A 16,311-nucleotide genomic window follows, 5' to 3' on the forward strand; every position below is an offset into this window, starting at 1 on the left:
GGACTTGTTAGCACACCCATCAGTTAAAAAGGACAAGTAATTCAAACAAATCAAGACCCCAATTTTTTTATTTACTAATAGCGATTCCTATTATTTCACACCAGTTGTTTCACACGGTACATGATGGCGCCAGTGCAATTTATTTTACCAATGGATTCTGTGCTGCCCTGTTCACTAACCTACTTTTGTATGAAATTATTTCTCTGGGCATTTTACAACCTTACGTGAGTTTCTATGCCGAAATTATTCACAAAGAAAACAGGTTAAAATTCCGATAAGGATTTGAAATAAGTAATATCCGGTCGAATTAAATTTTCACATAATGGGAGTTCCGCAAGAAAGTTTCTCCAGAATAATAGAAAGAAAATAGAAGAAATGAAACATTCAGTGTAGTCGGATATGGCCTTCAAATATATATTTTTCCTTCAATTGTAGTCGTGTGCATCGCTTTCAACTCATACTACTGATTCCCCCTACCCAGGCCCCCACTGGTACACCAAGGGTGTGTACCTATCATGCTTTTCACACAGAGTTCTTTCTTTCATTAATAAATAAAGATCGGAGGATCTTTATAGACCATGTTCGGTTGTTGTCATTGAGTGGTTTTGGACAGCTCTTGTTCCTCACTCTTTGACCCATCGTTCTCTGACTCAGATAGTAACTCGTACTGTTTACTTTTGTTTACTCTCCGCTCAAGAAGACTAGCTGTATACTGTGCAAGAATAAGAATACCAAGCACTACAGTACCACCTAAGGCAAATGCACGAAACGTGTTTGTAGTGCCGAATGACTCAATCAACACACCGCTGATCATAGTACCACCACCATTACCCAGTCCCCAGAATATTCCTTGAAGGATTCCTACAAACATAGAAAAAAAGAAGTTTTTAGTCACAGAATTTACTTAACCACTTTTGAGAAAACTTTCTGGCGGCTTTGCACTGAACTGCTCTGTGGGGTTCTGTCTAATTGGGTCTCGGTTGTATAGTCTGAAAAGATCAGTTGTTACCTAGGACACTGACTCGATCATCAAAAAGCTAAAATAGACATAAAAAAATGACCGGCAGAAAAAACCTTACACACCAATGACCAGGCAAGTTTGTATAGAGCGATTGTTTGTGTAGTTGCGGTTGGTTCGGTGGACGATTAATTAATAAATAAAGTTCCTAATTCATGTTCTTAACCCAGACACACTGTAAAATGAAAAGAATGAAAACCCCTATTCATTCTCTATAAACAAATAGTTTGTCTGTATCTTTCTGTAATATTAGCATTTTTTTTTCATACTCGGCTAACTTTTTGACGGCTTTTTAACTCATTACGGTGACTAATTTTTAATTTCTTTAGAAACTTACCCCCTTAACTTTTTGGCAGCCTTTGTTTAAATCAAACAGATCAAGTATTGTAACATTTTTTTTTTTTTCATTCGCCCTTTTATGGGACAAGCTATACCGAAGCTCGTAATGTTTTCCAAAACGGTTTCGGTTGACAAACTCAGTTGATCCTCGCATTGCGACTAACTTTAAAATTTCCATAAAAAAGAACACCTGGGAATCCTACTAGTTGAATCACACTGTCTGAAATATTGAACGTATATTTAATTGTCTCAGTAATTGGGGGTTTAATTGAAAAGAAAGATGTTTTGATGAGTTGGTTACCTTGTGTGGTATCCACAACACCCAGCTTTGTTCCAACTTCGCTCATGTAATGGACGCAATTGGACCAAACTAAACCATAAGTTCCTCCATCCAGCAGTTCTAGCGCTACAGCCATCCAAGGATTCTCAAGAATAGAGTAACAAATAAAGCAGATGATGTAAGCTAATAGACAGAATACCATTGTGTTCACATTGCCAAGGGCTTGCAGAGTTGTAGCACTCACGCCAAACATGATTAAAGCGGCTATTTCTCTTGTAGCCCCTGCAGCCCCCATGATAGAACTAGAGCCCCCTAGATCATCAATATACCAGTTAACAAAATGAACCAGTATTCCGTAACAGAAACCTGTGTACAAGGTCGCTATAAGGAATGAAGTGTGGCGAAGGCTTAGAAGGATTGGCGCAACTTTTCCGATATCTTCAAATTTTTTTTCTTCGTTGTAGGTAAAGCGAAACCACAACGCGTTTACGAATGCAGCTGCAACAAACCCGATGAAAATGAAGAAAGCAACTATATAGTTGTTCTGTTGCCATTGGCAAACTTTGAATGTAGAATAATTGATAATAAGTCCGACCATAGCTGCCGCCAGGGCCCAGCCCAGTGAGCCCCATAGCCTGATCCGTCCATAGTACTCTCTGTCGTTTCCGAGTCTCTTGAGAAGAGAGGCATCTGACAAAGCAAACGTCGGAGACTCAAAAAATTCTCCAATGATTATAATCAACGTAAACATGACAAACATGAAGTCAATTTCGTACGTGTCAATTTGTGTGATGAATTCCACTGGGGCGTTTAATTCCTCATTGTAAACTTTGACCATATGGACAAATTTCAGTTGGAACCTTTTACCGATTTGGTTTTCTCCAAGTATGGAGGGTACATTTGTATTTTTGTCCATATCGTGAACAAGATCATGCTTTGACGTATTCCTACTATTTCTTTTCTCTATCACTGTAATGGCTGTCTGTTTAGCTCTATGTTTCGTACGGTGCCGGGAAGCATTTTCCTTATTGGGTTTCCTCTGTTTAAGAGGCACATTCTTTAGTAATACTTCTTGGGGAAGTTCGTCAGTTTCATGCTTGATTGCTTGTGCACTTGCTTGCGTATCGACCACAGTAATTCTATTTTTCTCCACCATAATTGGATGATGCAGTGGTATAACCACCCATTTTGGTTCCTCGGCTGCCTCTGTGGTCCAAAGATCGTAAGCATACACATAACTCGCATTTGATGTTTTGTTCTGGTATAACTCAATGCATTGTTGATTGTGTGGTCGCACAGCAAGCAGAAGAAAAGCTTTCACGATCCACATAATGACACTTCCCAAGAATATGACTTTTCCCGCGTGATATCTGTCAGCTATGACTCCCCAGAATGGCGCTCCAATGCACTGAATAAGAGGCCGGATACCGATAATGATCCCTGCGTAACTGGCACCCAAAAATATCTGTTTGAAATACAATGGAAGGTAAGGAATAAAACCACCATACGCAGCATAAATGAAGAAACAAAATCCTTTGAAAAGTAGGTAGTCTGCCTCGTAAAAGCACTTGAATTGGTCTGACTGTTTTGGATTCTTTTTCTTCCCTACTTTGTCTGTCGTCTTCTTGTGCTTTTGAACAGGAGACTGTTCCTCTCTCCTTTGTTCCTTGTCCTCTATATTCATGATGGATTGCTGAGAAAGGCGGTAAAATAATCGTTAATGTCTGGAGATGAGGAAGATTGACCTAAATATAGGCAATAAACGCGCGAAGAGGATTGTAGCGTGTGGCGTGACCTTGAAAGGAAAAGGCCCCTCACATTACTTTTCATGGGATAACGTTAAGAAACAATGATTTTACGCCATTCTTCCTGTCGGTTCATCTTCACAAGTTATATTTAGTCCGCCAAAATAATTATGCAAGAAATTAATACTTCCATGCCTCACTGCCTGGGAAACCAAGGTGAAAAGAAAAAATTTGCATTTTCTACGAATACGTGATTAGAGAGTGTGTTTTCAACGACGCTTCCCGCAATTCTCCCAAACGAGGCCTTTCAAACCATGAGAGTTCGCCAGTTTTATGATCCTTTTGCAGAAATTCGACAGTAATGAAAAGGTAAAGAACAAACAGGGCCTGGTGTGAAAAAGGAGGGTGACCTTACGTATCTAATTAGCCTTCCTTTTCTCCAATATTCTTTTGTTTTATCTTGTCATCAAAACGTTTGCATCATAAAAGCTGTCTGAGAACTCAGCCGGGAATTTTCAAAAGGGTATTTAAATCAGTTTAGTTGAGGCCAAAGACATATTGTAAGAACAATTTTAATGGTTGTAATTCCCTCGGAAACTATCTTCAGTCTAAATCAACATTCGTCATCAAGCCTTTAATTCATCCGCCAACGTATGGCTAGTGGGAACAATTTTTTTTATTTGAAATTGCAAGCAGCACATTTCGGTGGTTTATCGTGTAAGAGTGTAAATTTTACACCCTTATGAATAGGTTGAAAGGTATTTTGCTTATGGTACGTCGAACTTGCTTTTCAAAAATCGTGCGTTAAAGTAAAGTATCTTTTATTGTGTGGGTTTTCCTCCTTTGATTAAGAAAAGCTTAAGGTAAAGTATTTGCAATCTTAGCGCGTGATCGATTGTATAAATAGATGCAAACAAAGTTCGTCATTGTATGACGATAACCGTTGACAAAAGAACAATAAGTTTGCTCTATTTTTTGCAGATTTTAAGTTCCGGCAGAAAATGGATTTTAGCGCTCATTAAAGGTCTTAACCGTTGTTTTTTTAGAGAATGTCCTTATAAATTAATCTTATTCAATAACACAAACAGTAGTGCAAAAGTTTTACTCTTTTCTCGTCGCGTCATGGTAGCATAAGGTTCCGGCCTCTCCTCAGGCTCTTCTCGACTGAATTAAACCGCGCTCATTCCCTGCATGTTACAATATGTATTGATGTGTCAGTCGTACTCACCATTTCTTCCCTGAAAATGTACCGTTGATACAGGTTCGGAGAATGAACTGCGAAAAAGTCGTAATAATTTTTTTACGTGCACTGATTTGATCCGTTGCTTCACCCACAAATTCCTAAAGCTTATTACGTCCAAGAGGACGACGAGCATGAACAACAATACTTTTTTTGAGGACTGGAAGCTTCCTTAGAATTGTGATAAATGAAGCCTCTAGGTTAATACATCTTTTATTCCATACAGATCTGAATGGTCTCTTCACTCAAATCTCAGTTTTTAAATAAGTAATCTAAAAAATCAAAGTTTGAGGAAACGGTAAGTTTGAATGGCAAATCATCGGTCAAATAAAAGTTACACTGATTTGCCAGATGAGATCTTTCAAGAAGCTACCGGTCAAGGAAGACTTATGAGGAGAAAAGCTGAATTTCAATGCACATGTTATGCTGGGTTGAATATAGTTAGGAGAAAACCTTCGTCGTTACCTTCAATTTTTCATTTTACAGAACTCAAAATTGCACCGGGTCTAATGCAGCCGACGTGGATGGCATGAATGAATGAAAAAAAAAACTTTATTTAAGTGTCTATGTTTTTAGCTATAAGCTAATGGAGGACACCGAAAAAAATTTAAAAGTCAAATACATTTACACATGTAGATGATAGTTATTTACAGTAGATAATTATAAAGATTATAAAGTTATTTAGTTAAGTTTATTTCACTGCGTGTTCCACACAACGGTTTGACTTCGGTTCTTCTTCTTTTGTTTGGGAAATGCGAGCCTGAATACAGCCGCTGACAATCAAGACCGAAGCTGAGATAACAGCCCCTAAACGGAAAGATGGTACAGCTCCATATTTATCAATAAGAACTCCTCCAAAAATGGCGCCCAAGCCTCCTCCAAGACCCCAATAAATTCCCTGAAGGATGCCTGAAGAGAAAACATACTTTTAATGTACAAGGAAAGGAAAACCTGATATGTTTGCTTCATAGCATTTGATTATATGATTGTGTAGTTCTTAAAAATTTACTCATTCTATAACAAAGACCCTACCAGCGAACTCATGTACGCGAAACAAATATCTTGTTTCCATCACTAAGACAGACAGACAGACATCTATATTTATACAGGATAGCCCCTTCAGTGTAGTAAACACTGGTATCAACGGGGGTCCTGTTACCCACCCAACCCACCCCAGGGGAGGACATCCATCACACAGTAATCTCGTGCGTGGGAAATTAACGTCTCCTGCCCCTAACCCTGCAGGAGACGGGACCTCCATTTATTCGTCCCTATCCGAGAAGACTAGAATATCTAACCATTTCTTGATGTTAAAGAAAGGAAGCATATTCTTCTCAGTTAATTTTAAGACCCTGAGTGTTGGTCCGGCCGGTATTGAACTCTCGACCTCCCGCACAGCAGTCCGGCGCTCTCCCAATTGAGCTAACCAGGCGGCGGTAAATTGTAATTGTAAGCTTAATTGTAATTGCTAATTGTAGCTTTTCTACACTAGGAGTGGTAGCTTTTCTACACTAGGAGTGGTACTGACTGATCAGTTTCACACCTTGCATTGTAGCGGCACCAGCTTGAGGCGTAGCGTCAGCCAAATGAGTGACAGCAGTCGACCAGGCTGTTCCGTAGGTAACTCCTTCCAAGAACTCCAATGGCAATGCCCACCAAGGATTATGGATGACGGAGAAACTTCCAAATAACACAAAATATCCCAGCACACTAAACAGGAACAAGCGCATATGTCCAAATATCTCCGATAAAAGTGCATTGAATATATAAGCAATGATCAGAGCAATAGCGCGAAAAACTGTTGCAATTCCCATCAATGATTTGCTTGCTCCGAGGTCTTCCAAATACCAGTTAAGAAAGTTGAAAAATAATCCATTGGAGAATCCAAGAAAAAACGATATAGTAATAAAGAATGCATACTGGAATTTAAGCAACAGTGTTAAGATCTCCTTTGTACTGCCAATGTTTTCCCCGTGTTCACTATTTTCTGCTTCATCGTAGGTAAACTCAAACATCCAAGCTGCAAATACAAATGCCAGAGCCATGACTATGGCAAATGAATAAAACAGCAACCTGTAATCGTTCATAACTCGTCCACAGTACCTGTACTCCGTACTATCGAGTAACCCACCAACTATTAATGAAGCAAACGCAAAACCTAACGAACCAAACAATCGAGTTTTTCCGTAATGCCTTCTTTCGTCTCCTAACTTCTGCAACAAGGCAGCATCGGTCATTATGAAAGTCGGCGCCTCAAGGAACTCTCCGACTACAACTAACATCAATAAGTAAATAAATACTTGGTACACTTCGGTCTGATCATAAATCAATTCGTAAATCTTCGGGTTGGGATGGCCCACTTCAAAATCAGGCTCTTTATGAGAGTTTGGTAGGAAGTACGTTTGAAATGGCGAAATATGAAAGAGTACTTTTGCGCCATTTTGTTTATTTACTCTGATATTGTTCTTTTCGTTGTCGACATTGTCTCGCACACGGGAGGTTGATGCTGTGTTCTCTCTCTGAGCACCAAATTGGACTAACTGCTTCCGTCGACTCACTGACAATTCAACTTCGGTAGTATTCTCCTTAATGGCCTTGCAATGTGTCTTATGGGTTGTGGGAATTAAGAGAGCCAACGTCATGATGAGCCATGAAAAAATTGAGAGTAACAAAACTGCTTTCCTGGCCTTAAACCGGTCAGCTAAAATTGCCCAGAACGGCCCGCTTATGAATTGAATAATTGGCCTTATTCCTGACAGTATTCCAACAGAGCTGGCGCTCAGACCAATCTGCTTGAAATACAGTGCCATATATGGAAACGACGCTCCAAATCCAGCGAAAAATAGGAAATAAAATGCTTTGTAGCATAAAAGCGTCCTGTTCACTTGAAGTTCTTCTCCGAGCCAATCCTCAAAGCTCTTAGTGGTCTTGCTTTCATTATCCCTTACATTTGAATTGTTTTTATCCTCCTTTATCATTTTATGGTCGAATGACTCTATTTGAGATGCGTCTGGAAAAAATTCCTCTGAAACAAAAGGTAACTGAATTTACCTGTTGAAACGCTCCTGTCCCACCAGCGCTATGATTTGGTATCGTAGATAGGATTTCTGCGAAACGATTTAACTGGCTCGTTGACGTCACCTGGAAAATTACTTGTTATTTCCCTCTCTTCCCTTATTTCCTTTTATCTCCCCAAGTAGAACGCCAATGATATCAAAAAAAAAAAATTACCCCTAAATGCGGCGAAGAAACTTTTTATTGACCCGGTGTCATAGAAACACAATGACTGACCTCTTTAGCTTTAATGCGGAAGCCTCTCTGTGAAACTAAAGTCTACCCACAAAAAAAGTATCCTTGGTTTCCCAAGGCTGCTGAAATTATTCCACGAATTCGAATCTTGGGTGAAAGGAAGTGGGGCCTAACAGTGGCGTCATTATCTACAAGAGAGGAAACTTGCCCAGCAGACAAGGTCAAGATTAGACTGAAACATTATTCCTTTTCAAATGATTTAAAATCAATCAGGGCTTTGAATTTTGAGCAAAGCTCGTTTTGTCATCCGCTGGTTTTAATGTTTTGTTCTGTGTCTTATGCCACATGCCTGTTTATAATTTTTTCACATTTACCACGTGACCCGCCACATGACAACCACAGAAAAGTCTGCCACCGGCTGTTTGCTCTTACCACCCGTGCAATCGAAGAAGCACCGGATGCGGGTCAGTTCTACTCTCAATAGACCCCAATATTTGCGCTGATCTAATAGCAAATTTTAGAAACCGTAGCGTAACTTCTCTAGTCGTAACTGAGGCGTACTTGGTGTGATGGACCTAAAACGTAAAAGGAACGTAAAAGAACATGTTGAATTTGCAGACCAAATGAGTACAAACTACAGTCGGTCTACATTTCAGAGACTTATTAACCAAACTGATGTCCACCTCGCTCGAGTTGACAAGCATCTTCTTGTTTTTAAAGCATTCTATTTCTTCTTCTATAGTTCATTGGCGACAACATTCCCGTTCCTGTCATCATACTTTCGACAAATTGGTTTCTCATCGTATCAAGTTGATGTCCTGGTGAGCGTTCGCCCATTTTCACAACTCCTTTTAAGTCCCTTGTGGGGAGTTCTTGCTGATCGTTATTTGCCAAAGAAAATGATGCTCCAGTTTTGCACTTTTGTGTGGCTTATAGGAACCATTTCATTGGCCTTTGTTGAGCCCACTGGTCAGATGTGCCAGCTAGTTTCTCTCAACGAAACTGACTCGAAAGTTATAAACTCCACTGAGATGCAGACAGGATTCTTTCGGCGAAGACGAGTCAGTGAGTATTTTACAAGACGATCAAAACTTTTTCCTAGGAATCTCCTAGACGACTTACGTAGTACCACTGACTTTGACAGTGTTGAGGTACAGATATCATCTGGTTCGGGATCACCTCAAGAAAGTGAAGTATCAGGAAGTGGAACTGAAAATATACTTGACCCTAAAAGAGAACCTAACATTACCAGTAACAACAAGACTCGCAGCATCACCACAATTTCAGTCTCTTATCTCAAGTCAAAACCCAAAGAACCACTTAATCAGATCCAGTTCAACTTTACCACAAGGAATGAGCTGAGGGAAAACACTTCTCGGCTTCATCATATATTTGTTGGCGCTTTAGCTCTGGTAGTTTTCGAGGAAATATTCTTATGTCCAGTTTTCTTCATGGCTGATGCAGTGTTACTCACAAAGCAAGTGGAGGAGGATACAGCTGTGTATGGATATCAAAGGCTATTTGGTTCAGTAGGCTACCTCATCCTTTTCCTCATTACCGGGATCTTAGTTAATAATTCTCAGCGGCAAATGTGCGGCCACATCTACTCCGACTACGTTATCAACTTTTGCTTTTATTGTGTAATTACAATCGTGATGTTACTAGTCCTAGTCAAGTTCGAGATACCACAAAGACCAGTTGAAGATTTCCCCTGTGAGAGGCTCAAAAATACTTATAAAACAAAACATTACGGAGCGTTTGCTGCGACTGTGACCTTCATGGGCTTTTCACATTCAGTGATTCGAAACTTTCACGTCACATATCTTTCTGAGGCCAAAGGAGGGCATGTTACGTCTACAATAATGTCATTTGCCTTCCTTGGAGAGCCCATTGGCTTTTTCTTGAGTCATAAACTTATACGTCATATGGGGGATATAAATGTGATATTCACTGTTCTGGTGTCGTACATGTTTAATCATTTTGCATGCTCTTTCGTTACAAGTTCTTGGCAGCTCATCCTTCTTGGCTTACTGGAAGGATTCACATTTGCCACTTCATTTGTAGTATGTACCACGTATTTGGCGAATTCTTCTCCACTGGACTGCCTTGCAACCGTACAAGGTAATAGGAAGCTCTGCTTTAGAATTGTTAATTTTTTTCTAAGTTGAACAAAACAAGCGGATCACTACCCGCAATGGTTATCTCTAGTGCCTAGTACCTGAGAAACAAAATTAAACAAACTTTACAAGTTTAGCGTGAAAACGCGGACGCATTCGGTGAGCTAACAAACTTCTTCTCTGTTATTGTCCTGCAGGTGTGTTCCAGAGCATCTACTGGGGTGCTGGTGGAATTCTTGGCATCGTGTTTGGTTTAAGTCTCACACGCGTAGCAGGGCCAACTATTGCGTTCCGTCTTTTTACCATGGGAACTGTCATTTTTATCGTAATATTCACCACGGGCCTGAAACATCTCAATTTTCGACACCGCAATTACTATTCAGTATTGCTGAACACTTTTCAAATCTGCGTTGACAGCAAGAAAACTCAAAAAAATAACTCAAGCAACACAAATGACACCCAAGCAAAGGACAAGTTAAACGACCAGTTTCAGCAAGTTTCTATCGGGGCCGCGGAGCCTGGGGCAAGCGATTCACGGACAGAAGACTGGGACAAGTATTACTAGTCTCATTAATGCAATTTTGTCCTTGTTCAATGATATGTCACACAGACAGTTGCATCTCATTTCTTATGATCTGTGCTTTCGTCTCGTGAGCTTACCTCACTCAGTTTAACAATTGATTTCTTTGTTCGATGAATTAATTTCCTTATTTTTTTTTGAGGCAATACAGCTTGCCGCAATCCCGAATCGATACCTATAAAGCAACATCTTTACTAATAAACAATGCCGATATTTGAAGCTCAAAGCTTACATGGTTTTGTTACCTGGCTTTTCACGGTGCACACAACAGTCGATCGATCTTATCCGCCACCGACTGCTTATGTAACAATGATCTTAGCTTGCTGTTTAGTCGCATAGAGACGTTTTCCCCTTTACATAACACATATTCACTGACTGCAACAGAACAGAACTAGCTGGGTGGTTGCATGAGCGCTCTTTCTCGATGATATTGTGGCTAAGAGATATTCCTCACCTGTTAATATTTTGTGACTGATTAAAAAGCTGAATTGAGGTCTTAGGTGTCGCTAGGCAACAGTACAGTAGGTCTTGTTTGTACTACAAAACGGGTTTCGGACTTTTTCGGTGGATCAATATCTTTATTCAACTATAAATAAAATTTGCATCAACTACTGTGATTTAGTGTTTTCTCATCGAGCTGTGCTTGTGTTTTAAAGTCTTAGAAACTCTGTATCCTCTGAGTAGCTCTTCAGTGTCTTTTGATTCCACTGTAGGAAGGTAAGTATATTTCATCTCAGTGTATTCTGTTGATTCTCGCGTAAACTTGCATTGCGCCAGAAAAAACAGAATACAAACTACAAACGAGGCACCAGCCACACAACGGAATGTTGCCACAGCTCCAAAGTGATGGATTAAAAACCCGCCTGTTATTGTACCTGAACCTGTGCCCAGTCCCCAGTACACTCCTTGAAGAATCCCTATGGACAAACAAGAAAACACTCGCATCCTCCCTCTGCTTAAATAATATTGATGATTGTCGATAGTCTTGGTATTTTTACGTCACTTCGGTTTTATCTTTAAATTTAGGCATAGAAAAGTAGACAACGGTAAGACAACTAATTAACCATTGTCCTAAATCGATGTACATCCCGAGCAAGGAATGACTATCAAAACTACAAGTAAAATCAAGTAAAAGAATGAAGAATATTTCAGGTGAGATTAACTTTCTTACCTTGAATAGTTGTGACAGATTCTGAGGACGCTGCGCCCGCCATATATGAGGTACAAGCCGACCATGAGGCAGCGTATGTACATCCGACTAACATCTCTATTGGTAAAACCCACCATGGGTTTGTGAGCAGCGAGTACATAGAAAATGCTACTCCGTATGATATAAGCGCACCTACCATGATTTTTATCTGTCCAATGGCTTTAATGAGGCTTCCAGCCACGAAAAAGGTTAATAAATCCAAAGAGCTGCGACAAATTACTGCCACACCCATTAATGTCTTAGTTGCACCAAGATCTTCAAGAAACCAGTTCAGAAAACTATGGGACATTCCATGACCTACTCCCATGAAACATGCTGCCATAAGACACGAACCATAGTGAATGTTACAAAGAGCTGACAAAACACTTGTCTGTTTAACACCAGTTTCTTTGTACTGAAATTTAAACGTCGTGGATATAAATAACGTCATGATCATTAGAAGAGCAAATACACAAAAACAAATCATGTAATCTGTGTATTGCTCACCACAAACAAGGTGACGTGACTTCTCCAAAAGCACTCCGACGAGAAACGAAGACAGCCCGAATCCAAGCGAACCCCATAGTCGTTGTTTTCCGTAGTACCGTCGCTCTTCACCAAGGTGCTCCAAAAGGGAAGCGTCTGCTAATGTTGTTGACGGAGCCTCGAGAAATTCTCCTACAACAACTAGAACAAGAAGAATGGTAAAAATTCTTTTCAATTCAGAGGAGTTGGTCTTAAGCAAATTAGTCATCCAGAGTTTTGACTGTGTATCTCCAGCAGATTGTGGCGTGTTTTTCATCAATTCTTCCTGAATGGCTTTGCTGATGTGTTTCATTGGGTTCTCTAGGGAATAATCGGAACTTCTGTTTAAGGTGATGTTGGTGTAGTTCTTTTGTAAAGTAGTTTCGTTACTTTCTCTTATATCAGTTTGGAGATCATACAATGTCAAATTGTCATTTGTTTCAAGAGAAGAGGATGTAAACAAAGTATTTCCAGAGCCACTTAAAGAATCATTTAGTGGCATTAACTCGTCAGTATTGTTCTGACCATTTGAAGGCATCATGTCATTAGTGTTGTTGAGTGAATTTAGCACTGAAATTCCCGTATGAATTAAAATTTCCGCGCCCGACTTCTCTGACTGACTTTGATGAAGTTTATCGATTTCGTTTGAGACGTTTTTGTTGTGAACACGAATCTGGAGCGTTTGAGTTGGAGATCGGTTGAAGGACTTCACAACAGAATCATTGCTAGAATGTGTTCCATGTCCTTTCTGCCTGATGATGCCATTTTCTGTTGTGGTGGTTTTGGAATCAATTCCTATGATCTTTGATAGCTTATCTTTCAACTGTAGTAGGCTGTTGCTGATTGCTTTTATATCTGCTCCACCAACTTGCTTTGTTGAGGTGTTAATGCGATTTGAAAGTCCTGCTTCACTCAGCAACGGTTCAGAGATGCTTGCACCAACTTGTTGTAAATGTTGTGTGGAGTGAACAGTTTTGTGCGGCAAAAATTTAGTCCCATTTCCAGTGCTGGAGCCTTCATGATCACCGGAGCTATCATCGCTTGCGTCTTTGCCGGGTGGAATCAAAATTCTAGAGAATTCAATGACTACCGGTGCATCACGGTTATTTTGCCTTCTCTTGTCAATCGATGACTTGTTATCTTTCTTTCCCATGTTTACTACGGGTGACTGGAAGTAAGACGTCAGGATTGTTCCGTTGATTTCACCTGTTTTTTTATTTCTATATTCATGATTGATCCCGGTATTAAAATGATCTTGCCTGTGGGTTTTATCTAAATTCTTCGAGGTAACTTTTCTGTTCTTGTTCTTGTTTGGAAAATTCCCGGATTTATTAAAACGCCAAAGGTACTTTGGCATAATTGAATGGGTGAGTGCCCTGTGACTGGTGGTTGTTTGTGAAGTCGTATGAACCAGTTTTGCTTTTGACTTTGGACCTCGCTCGCTGTGAAGGCGATTCGTCCCTGTTTTGTTTACCAAGTCTTTTGACTCCGTTAAATCCCGAGTAGAAGTCAATGTTCTAAGATACAATCCTCTATCACTTCGTTCGACACTTGTCTGCTTTTTTTTGTCAAGTTTTTGAAACAAAAAGGTATTGTTTCGTTTTTCAAAAATCCTTTTTAATCCCTGGGTAGCATTTTCAACCATACTTTGATTCGGATGATTTTTGGTAGCATCTGACAATGATTTGTTCCTTAAACTTGATTCAAAGCGAGCCTTGTCTTGTCCTGTAATATAAATAGGTACAACATCCATAGCCCTTTTGTGGATCAGTTTTCTTTTCTTTGCCTCGTCAAAGTCAGCTTTTTGCCACAAAAGTTCGCGTCGAAAAAACCCAGTCTTCACTCTGGTATAATTATAGACATGGCGATGTGAATTATTACCCTGTTGAATCTCACAGATTTCGTTTGTAGGCTCCACAAACGCTAAAGTCAGTGTCATGATCAGCCAAGACAAAACAGACATGACCAACACGGATTTCCGTTTCTTGTATTTGTCCGCCATGATGGCCCAGAATGGAGCGCTGGCAAATTGAACGATCGGCCGCAAACCGAGGAGCAAACCAACCTGACTGGCTGGCAGACCAATCTGACGAAAATATACAGGAAGATATGGAAATATAGAGCCGAAACCGCTCAGGAAAAAGAAATAGAAAGCTTTGTAAACCAAGAGATCACGGTTGATCCGAAACCACGGTCTTTCAGCCATGTCGTAACAAATGTGTTTCAGTTTATGTCTAAGAGGTGTGTTCTTGGGATCACTTGTTTCTTACGAATAGAGCCGGCATGGATGCGCTAACAAAGCTCCGAACAATATAATATGAGATCATTACTCTTTTTCGGTCGACGCTAAACTTGGCGAGTCTCTTGATTGTCATTAATTTTGTTCACATAATTGCCGGGCTATGTATTTGACGGCTGACTGGTGGAAAAATCAATTATTCAAAAGTGTGCTAAATCAAGCAGAAATACAGTGGTTTGTTCCCTTATTCCTGATCTATACACTATAAGTAATGGAAGGCTGCTATTTGATCAGTCATTTATAGTCTCATCAGGTATTTTCAAGCAAAGGCGACCCTGTGTAAAGCTGTGCTTGACAAATAAACAATTAAATGCTAAAGTAAGAGAGCCTGGTGCCCTGCGGTAAAGCTTTGAGGATACTTTTAAACCTATTCTTTGATATCTCACTATAGAACAGGGATTCGATAATACTTTATCCAAAGTTCCAATATGTCAATTTTACACTGAGTCATTTTCCAAACACAATTTTTCTATCTACAAAGACGAGTCAAGCGTAACTTGGACGATTGTGTGACGATACCTTTGAAGTCCGCTGACTGATTTTAGTAAAGCAAATTATCGCGCTGAGTTTGATTGATCTACAGCCAGATAAGGTTGATTGGTTGCGATAAAATATCATGGTACAATATCGAATATTAAAAATAATAATAATAGTAATGATTATAATAAAATACAACAATAATAACTCAGTCACCATGCTGCGTAAAGTGTTTAATACTTTCATACTCTCTATTTGATAGTTATCTTGATAAAAGCTTTCCATGCTGACTTAAAAGGAGAAAATGATACTGGCCTGACAAAGGCATCTACGGAAAAGTGAGTGAACTCAAACAACTTAGCTTTGCTATTATTACTGATATAACGAAATGGCTGATAGCGATGAAGGCGCGCTCCGATTGGCAACTCAAGTTCCGAATATCCTTGCCCAGCTATTCAACCTCCGACCAACTCACGCGGTTCCAGTTAGAGTCCAGTCTAGACCTTTTTTTATCCTAATCCAGTGCTAAAGATCAACTCATTAAATCTCTTTCGCATTAAGTACCAACAGTAAGTACCGAGTACCCTTCTGAAACTCCTAGGCTTTTCCCATTCTTAGAATTATAGTTATTCACACTTGCATCTACCTCTCTTTGAGGTTTTGGTTCAGAGTATGCAAACTGTAGAAAATTGCTACAAACTTCTTCTTTGTTGCTATCTTTGACTTCATCGGCCACCAAAACACCTGCGACAAACCGCACGTGCAGAATTTACTTGAGAAAATCTTTGATGAAAAAACAAATAGTAACAGACGTAATACTGATAGTGACCCTGAAAATTACAAGGCGATAATAAAAGAAATGAAGATGGAATAATCACCACATTGATAATCATTATGAAGATAATGATAGTGAAGATAAACATGACCAATTTGGCGACGACGCAAGTAAATTTGCTGACAACTCAGTTGAGTTTGGCAACTCTTCTGGTCAGTTTGGGGACAATTTGGGTGAGTTTGGCAACGACTTAGGTAAGTTTGGTGACAACTCAGCTGAGTATGGCGACAACTCAGGCGAGTTGGCAACGACTCAGTTGCGTTTGGCGACCAGGTAGATGAGTGTGGGAACGACTCAGACGGCAAGTTTGCCAACAACTCGGATGAATTCGACTTTAGGGATTTTGACGACAATTCAGATGAGTTTGGCGATAACTCAGAGAAGTTTAACGACTTCAGTGATTTTGGCGACAATTGAG

At 39.8% G+C, this 16,311-nt stretch overlaps 4 protein-coding genes across 5 annotated transcripts; 1 reads left to right on the top strand and 3 right to left on the bottom strand.

Moving 5' to 3' along the window:
* Positions 1-40: 40 nt before the first annotated feature.
* On the bottom strand, positions 41-3,893 carry LOC111327386 (major facilitator superfamily domain-containing protein 6). The gene is made up of 2 exons (XM_022931553.2): positions 1,659-3,893; positions 41-861 (listed from the first exon to the last, which is right to left on the bottom strand). Exons 1-2 carry the CDS (start codon positions 3,319-3,321, stop codon positions 593-595), a joined length of 1,932 nt encoding a protein of 643 aa, XP_022787288.2. The 5' UTR covers positions 3,322-3,893; the 3' UTR covers positions 41-592.
* Positions 3,894-5,156: 1,263 nt separating this feature from the next.
* On the bottom strand, positions 5,157-7,847 carry LOC111327393 (major facilitator superfamily domain-containing protein 6). The gene is made up of 2 exons (XM_022931560.2): positions 6,166-7,847; positions 5,157-5,531 (listed from the first exon to the last, which is right to left on the bottom strand). Exons 1-2 carry the CDS (start codon positions 7,598-7,600, stop codon positions 5,314-5,316), a joined length of 1,653 nt encoding a protein of 550 aa, XP_022787295.2. The 5' UTR covers positions 7,601-7,847; the 3' UTR covers positions 5,157-5,313.
* A 321-nt stretch (positions 7,848-8,168) lies between these two features.
* On the top strand, positions 8,169-11,185 carry LOC111327379 (major facilitator superfamily domain-containing protein 6). Of its 2 annotated transcripts, XM_088740157.1 has the most exons (3): positions 8,169-8,335; positions 8,614-9,992; positions 10,186-11,185. In XM_088740157.1, the coding sequence occupies exons 2-3, from the start codon at positions 8,771-8,773 to the stop codon at positions 10,551-10,553; spliced, it is 1,590 nt and encodes a 529-aa protein (XP_088596283.1). In that variant the 5' UTR covers positions 8,169-8,335; positions 8,614-8,770; the 3' UTR covers positions 10,554-11,185. The 2 variants fall into 2 exon arrangements, with proteins under 2 accessions (XP_088596283.1, XP_022787272.2); XM_022931537.2 differs by having other exon boundaries at positions 8,169-9,992.
* LOC111327378 (uncharacterized) lies at positions 11,172-14,488 on the bottom strand. Its single transcript, XM_022931536.2, has 2 exons — positions 11,740-14,488; positions 11,172-11,485 (listed from the first exon to the last, which is right to left on the bottom strand). Exons 1-2 carry the CDS (start codon positions 14,486-14,488, stop codon positions 11,187-11,189), a joined length of 3,048 nt encoding a protein of 1,015 aa, XP_022787271.2. The 3' UTR covers positions 11,172-11,186.
* Between the last annotated feature and the right edge of the window lie 1,823 nt (positions 14,489-16,311).

This window comes from Stylophora pistillata, chromosome 12 (assembly GCF_964205215.1).
Source record: "Stylophora pistillata chromosome 12, jaStyPist1.2, whole genome shotgun sequence".
Lineage (NCBI taxonomy): Eukaryota > Metazoa > Cnidaria > Anthozoa > Scleractinia > Pocilloporidae > Stylophora > Stylophora pistillata.

What these genes read in the sequence shown, in the direction of transcription:
- LOC111327386 (XM_022931553.2), bottom strand. Translation starts at nt 3,321, where the DNA reads ATGAATATAGAGGACAAGGAACAAAGGAGAGAGGAACAGTCTCCTGTT. An exon ending in TGTTGTGGATACCACACAAG is followed by an intron (nt 862 to 1,658) that starts GTAACCAACTCA and finishes CTATGTTTGTAG; the next exon opens with GAATCCTTCAAGGAATATTC.
- LOC111327393 (XM_022931560.2), bottom strand. Translation starts at nt 7,600, where the DNA reads ATGATAAAGGAGGATAAAAACAATTCAAATGTAAGGGATAATGAAAGC. An exon ending in TGGTGCCGCTACAATGCAAG is followed by an intron (nt 5,532 to 6,165) that starts GTGTGAAACTGA and finishes TTTTCTCTTCAG; the next exon opens with GCATCCTTCAGGGAATTTAT.
- LOC111327379 (XM_022931537.2), top strand. Translation starts at nt 8,441, where the DNA reads ATGGACCTAAAACGTAAAAGGAACGTAAAAGAACATGTTGAATTTGCA. An exon ending in CTGCCTTGCAACCGTACAAG is followed by an intron (nt 9,993 to 10,185) that starts GTAATAGGAAGC and finishes ATTGTCCTGCAG; the next exon opens with GTGTGTTCCAGAGCATCTAC.
- LOC111327378 (XM_022931536.2), bottom strand. Translation starts at nt 14,488, where the DNA reads ATGGCTGAAAGACCGTGGTTTCGGATCAACCGTGATCTCTTGGTTTAC. An exon ending in ATCTGTCACAACTATTCAAG is followed by an intron (nt 11,486 to 11,739) that starts GTAAGAAAGTTA and finishes GTTTGTCCATAG; the next exon opens with GGATTCTTCAAGGAGTGTAC.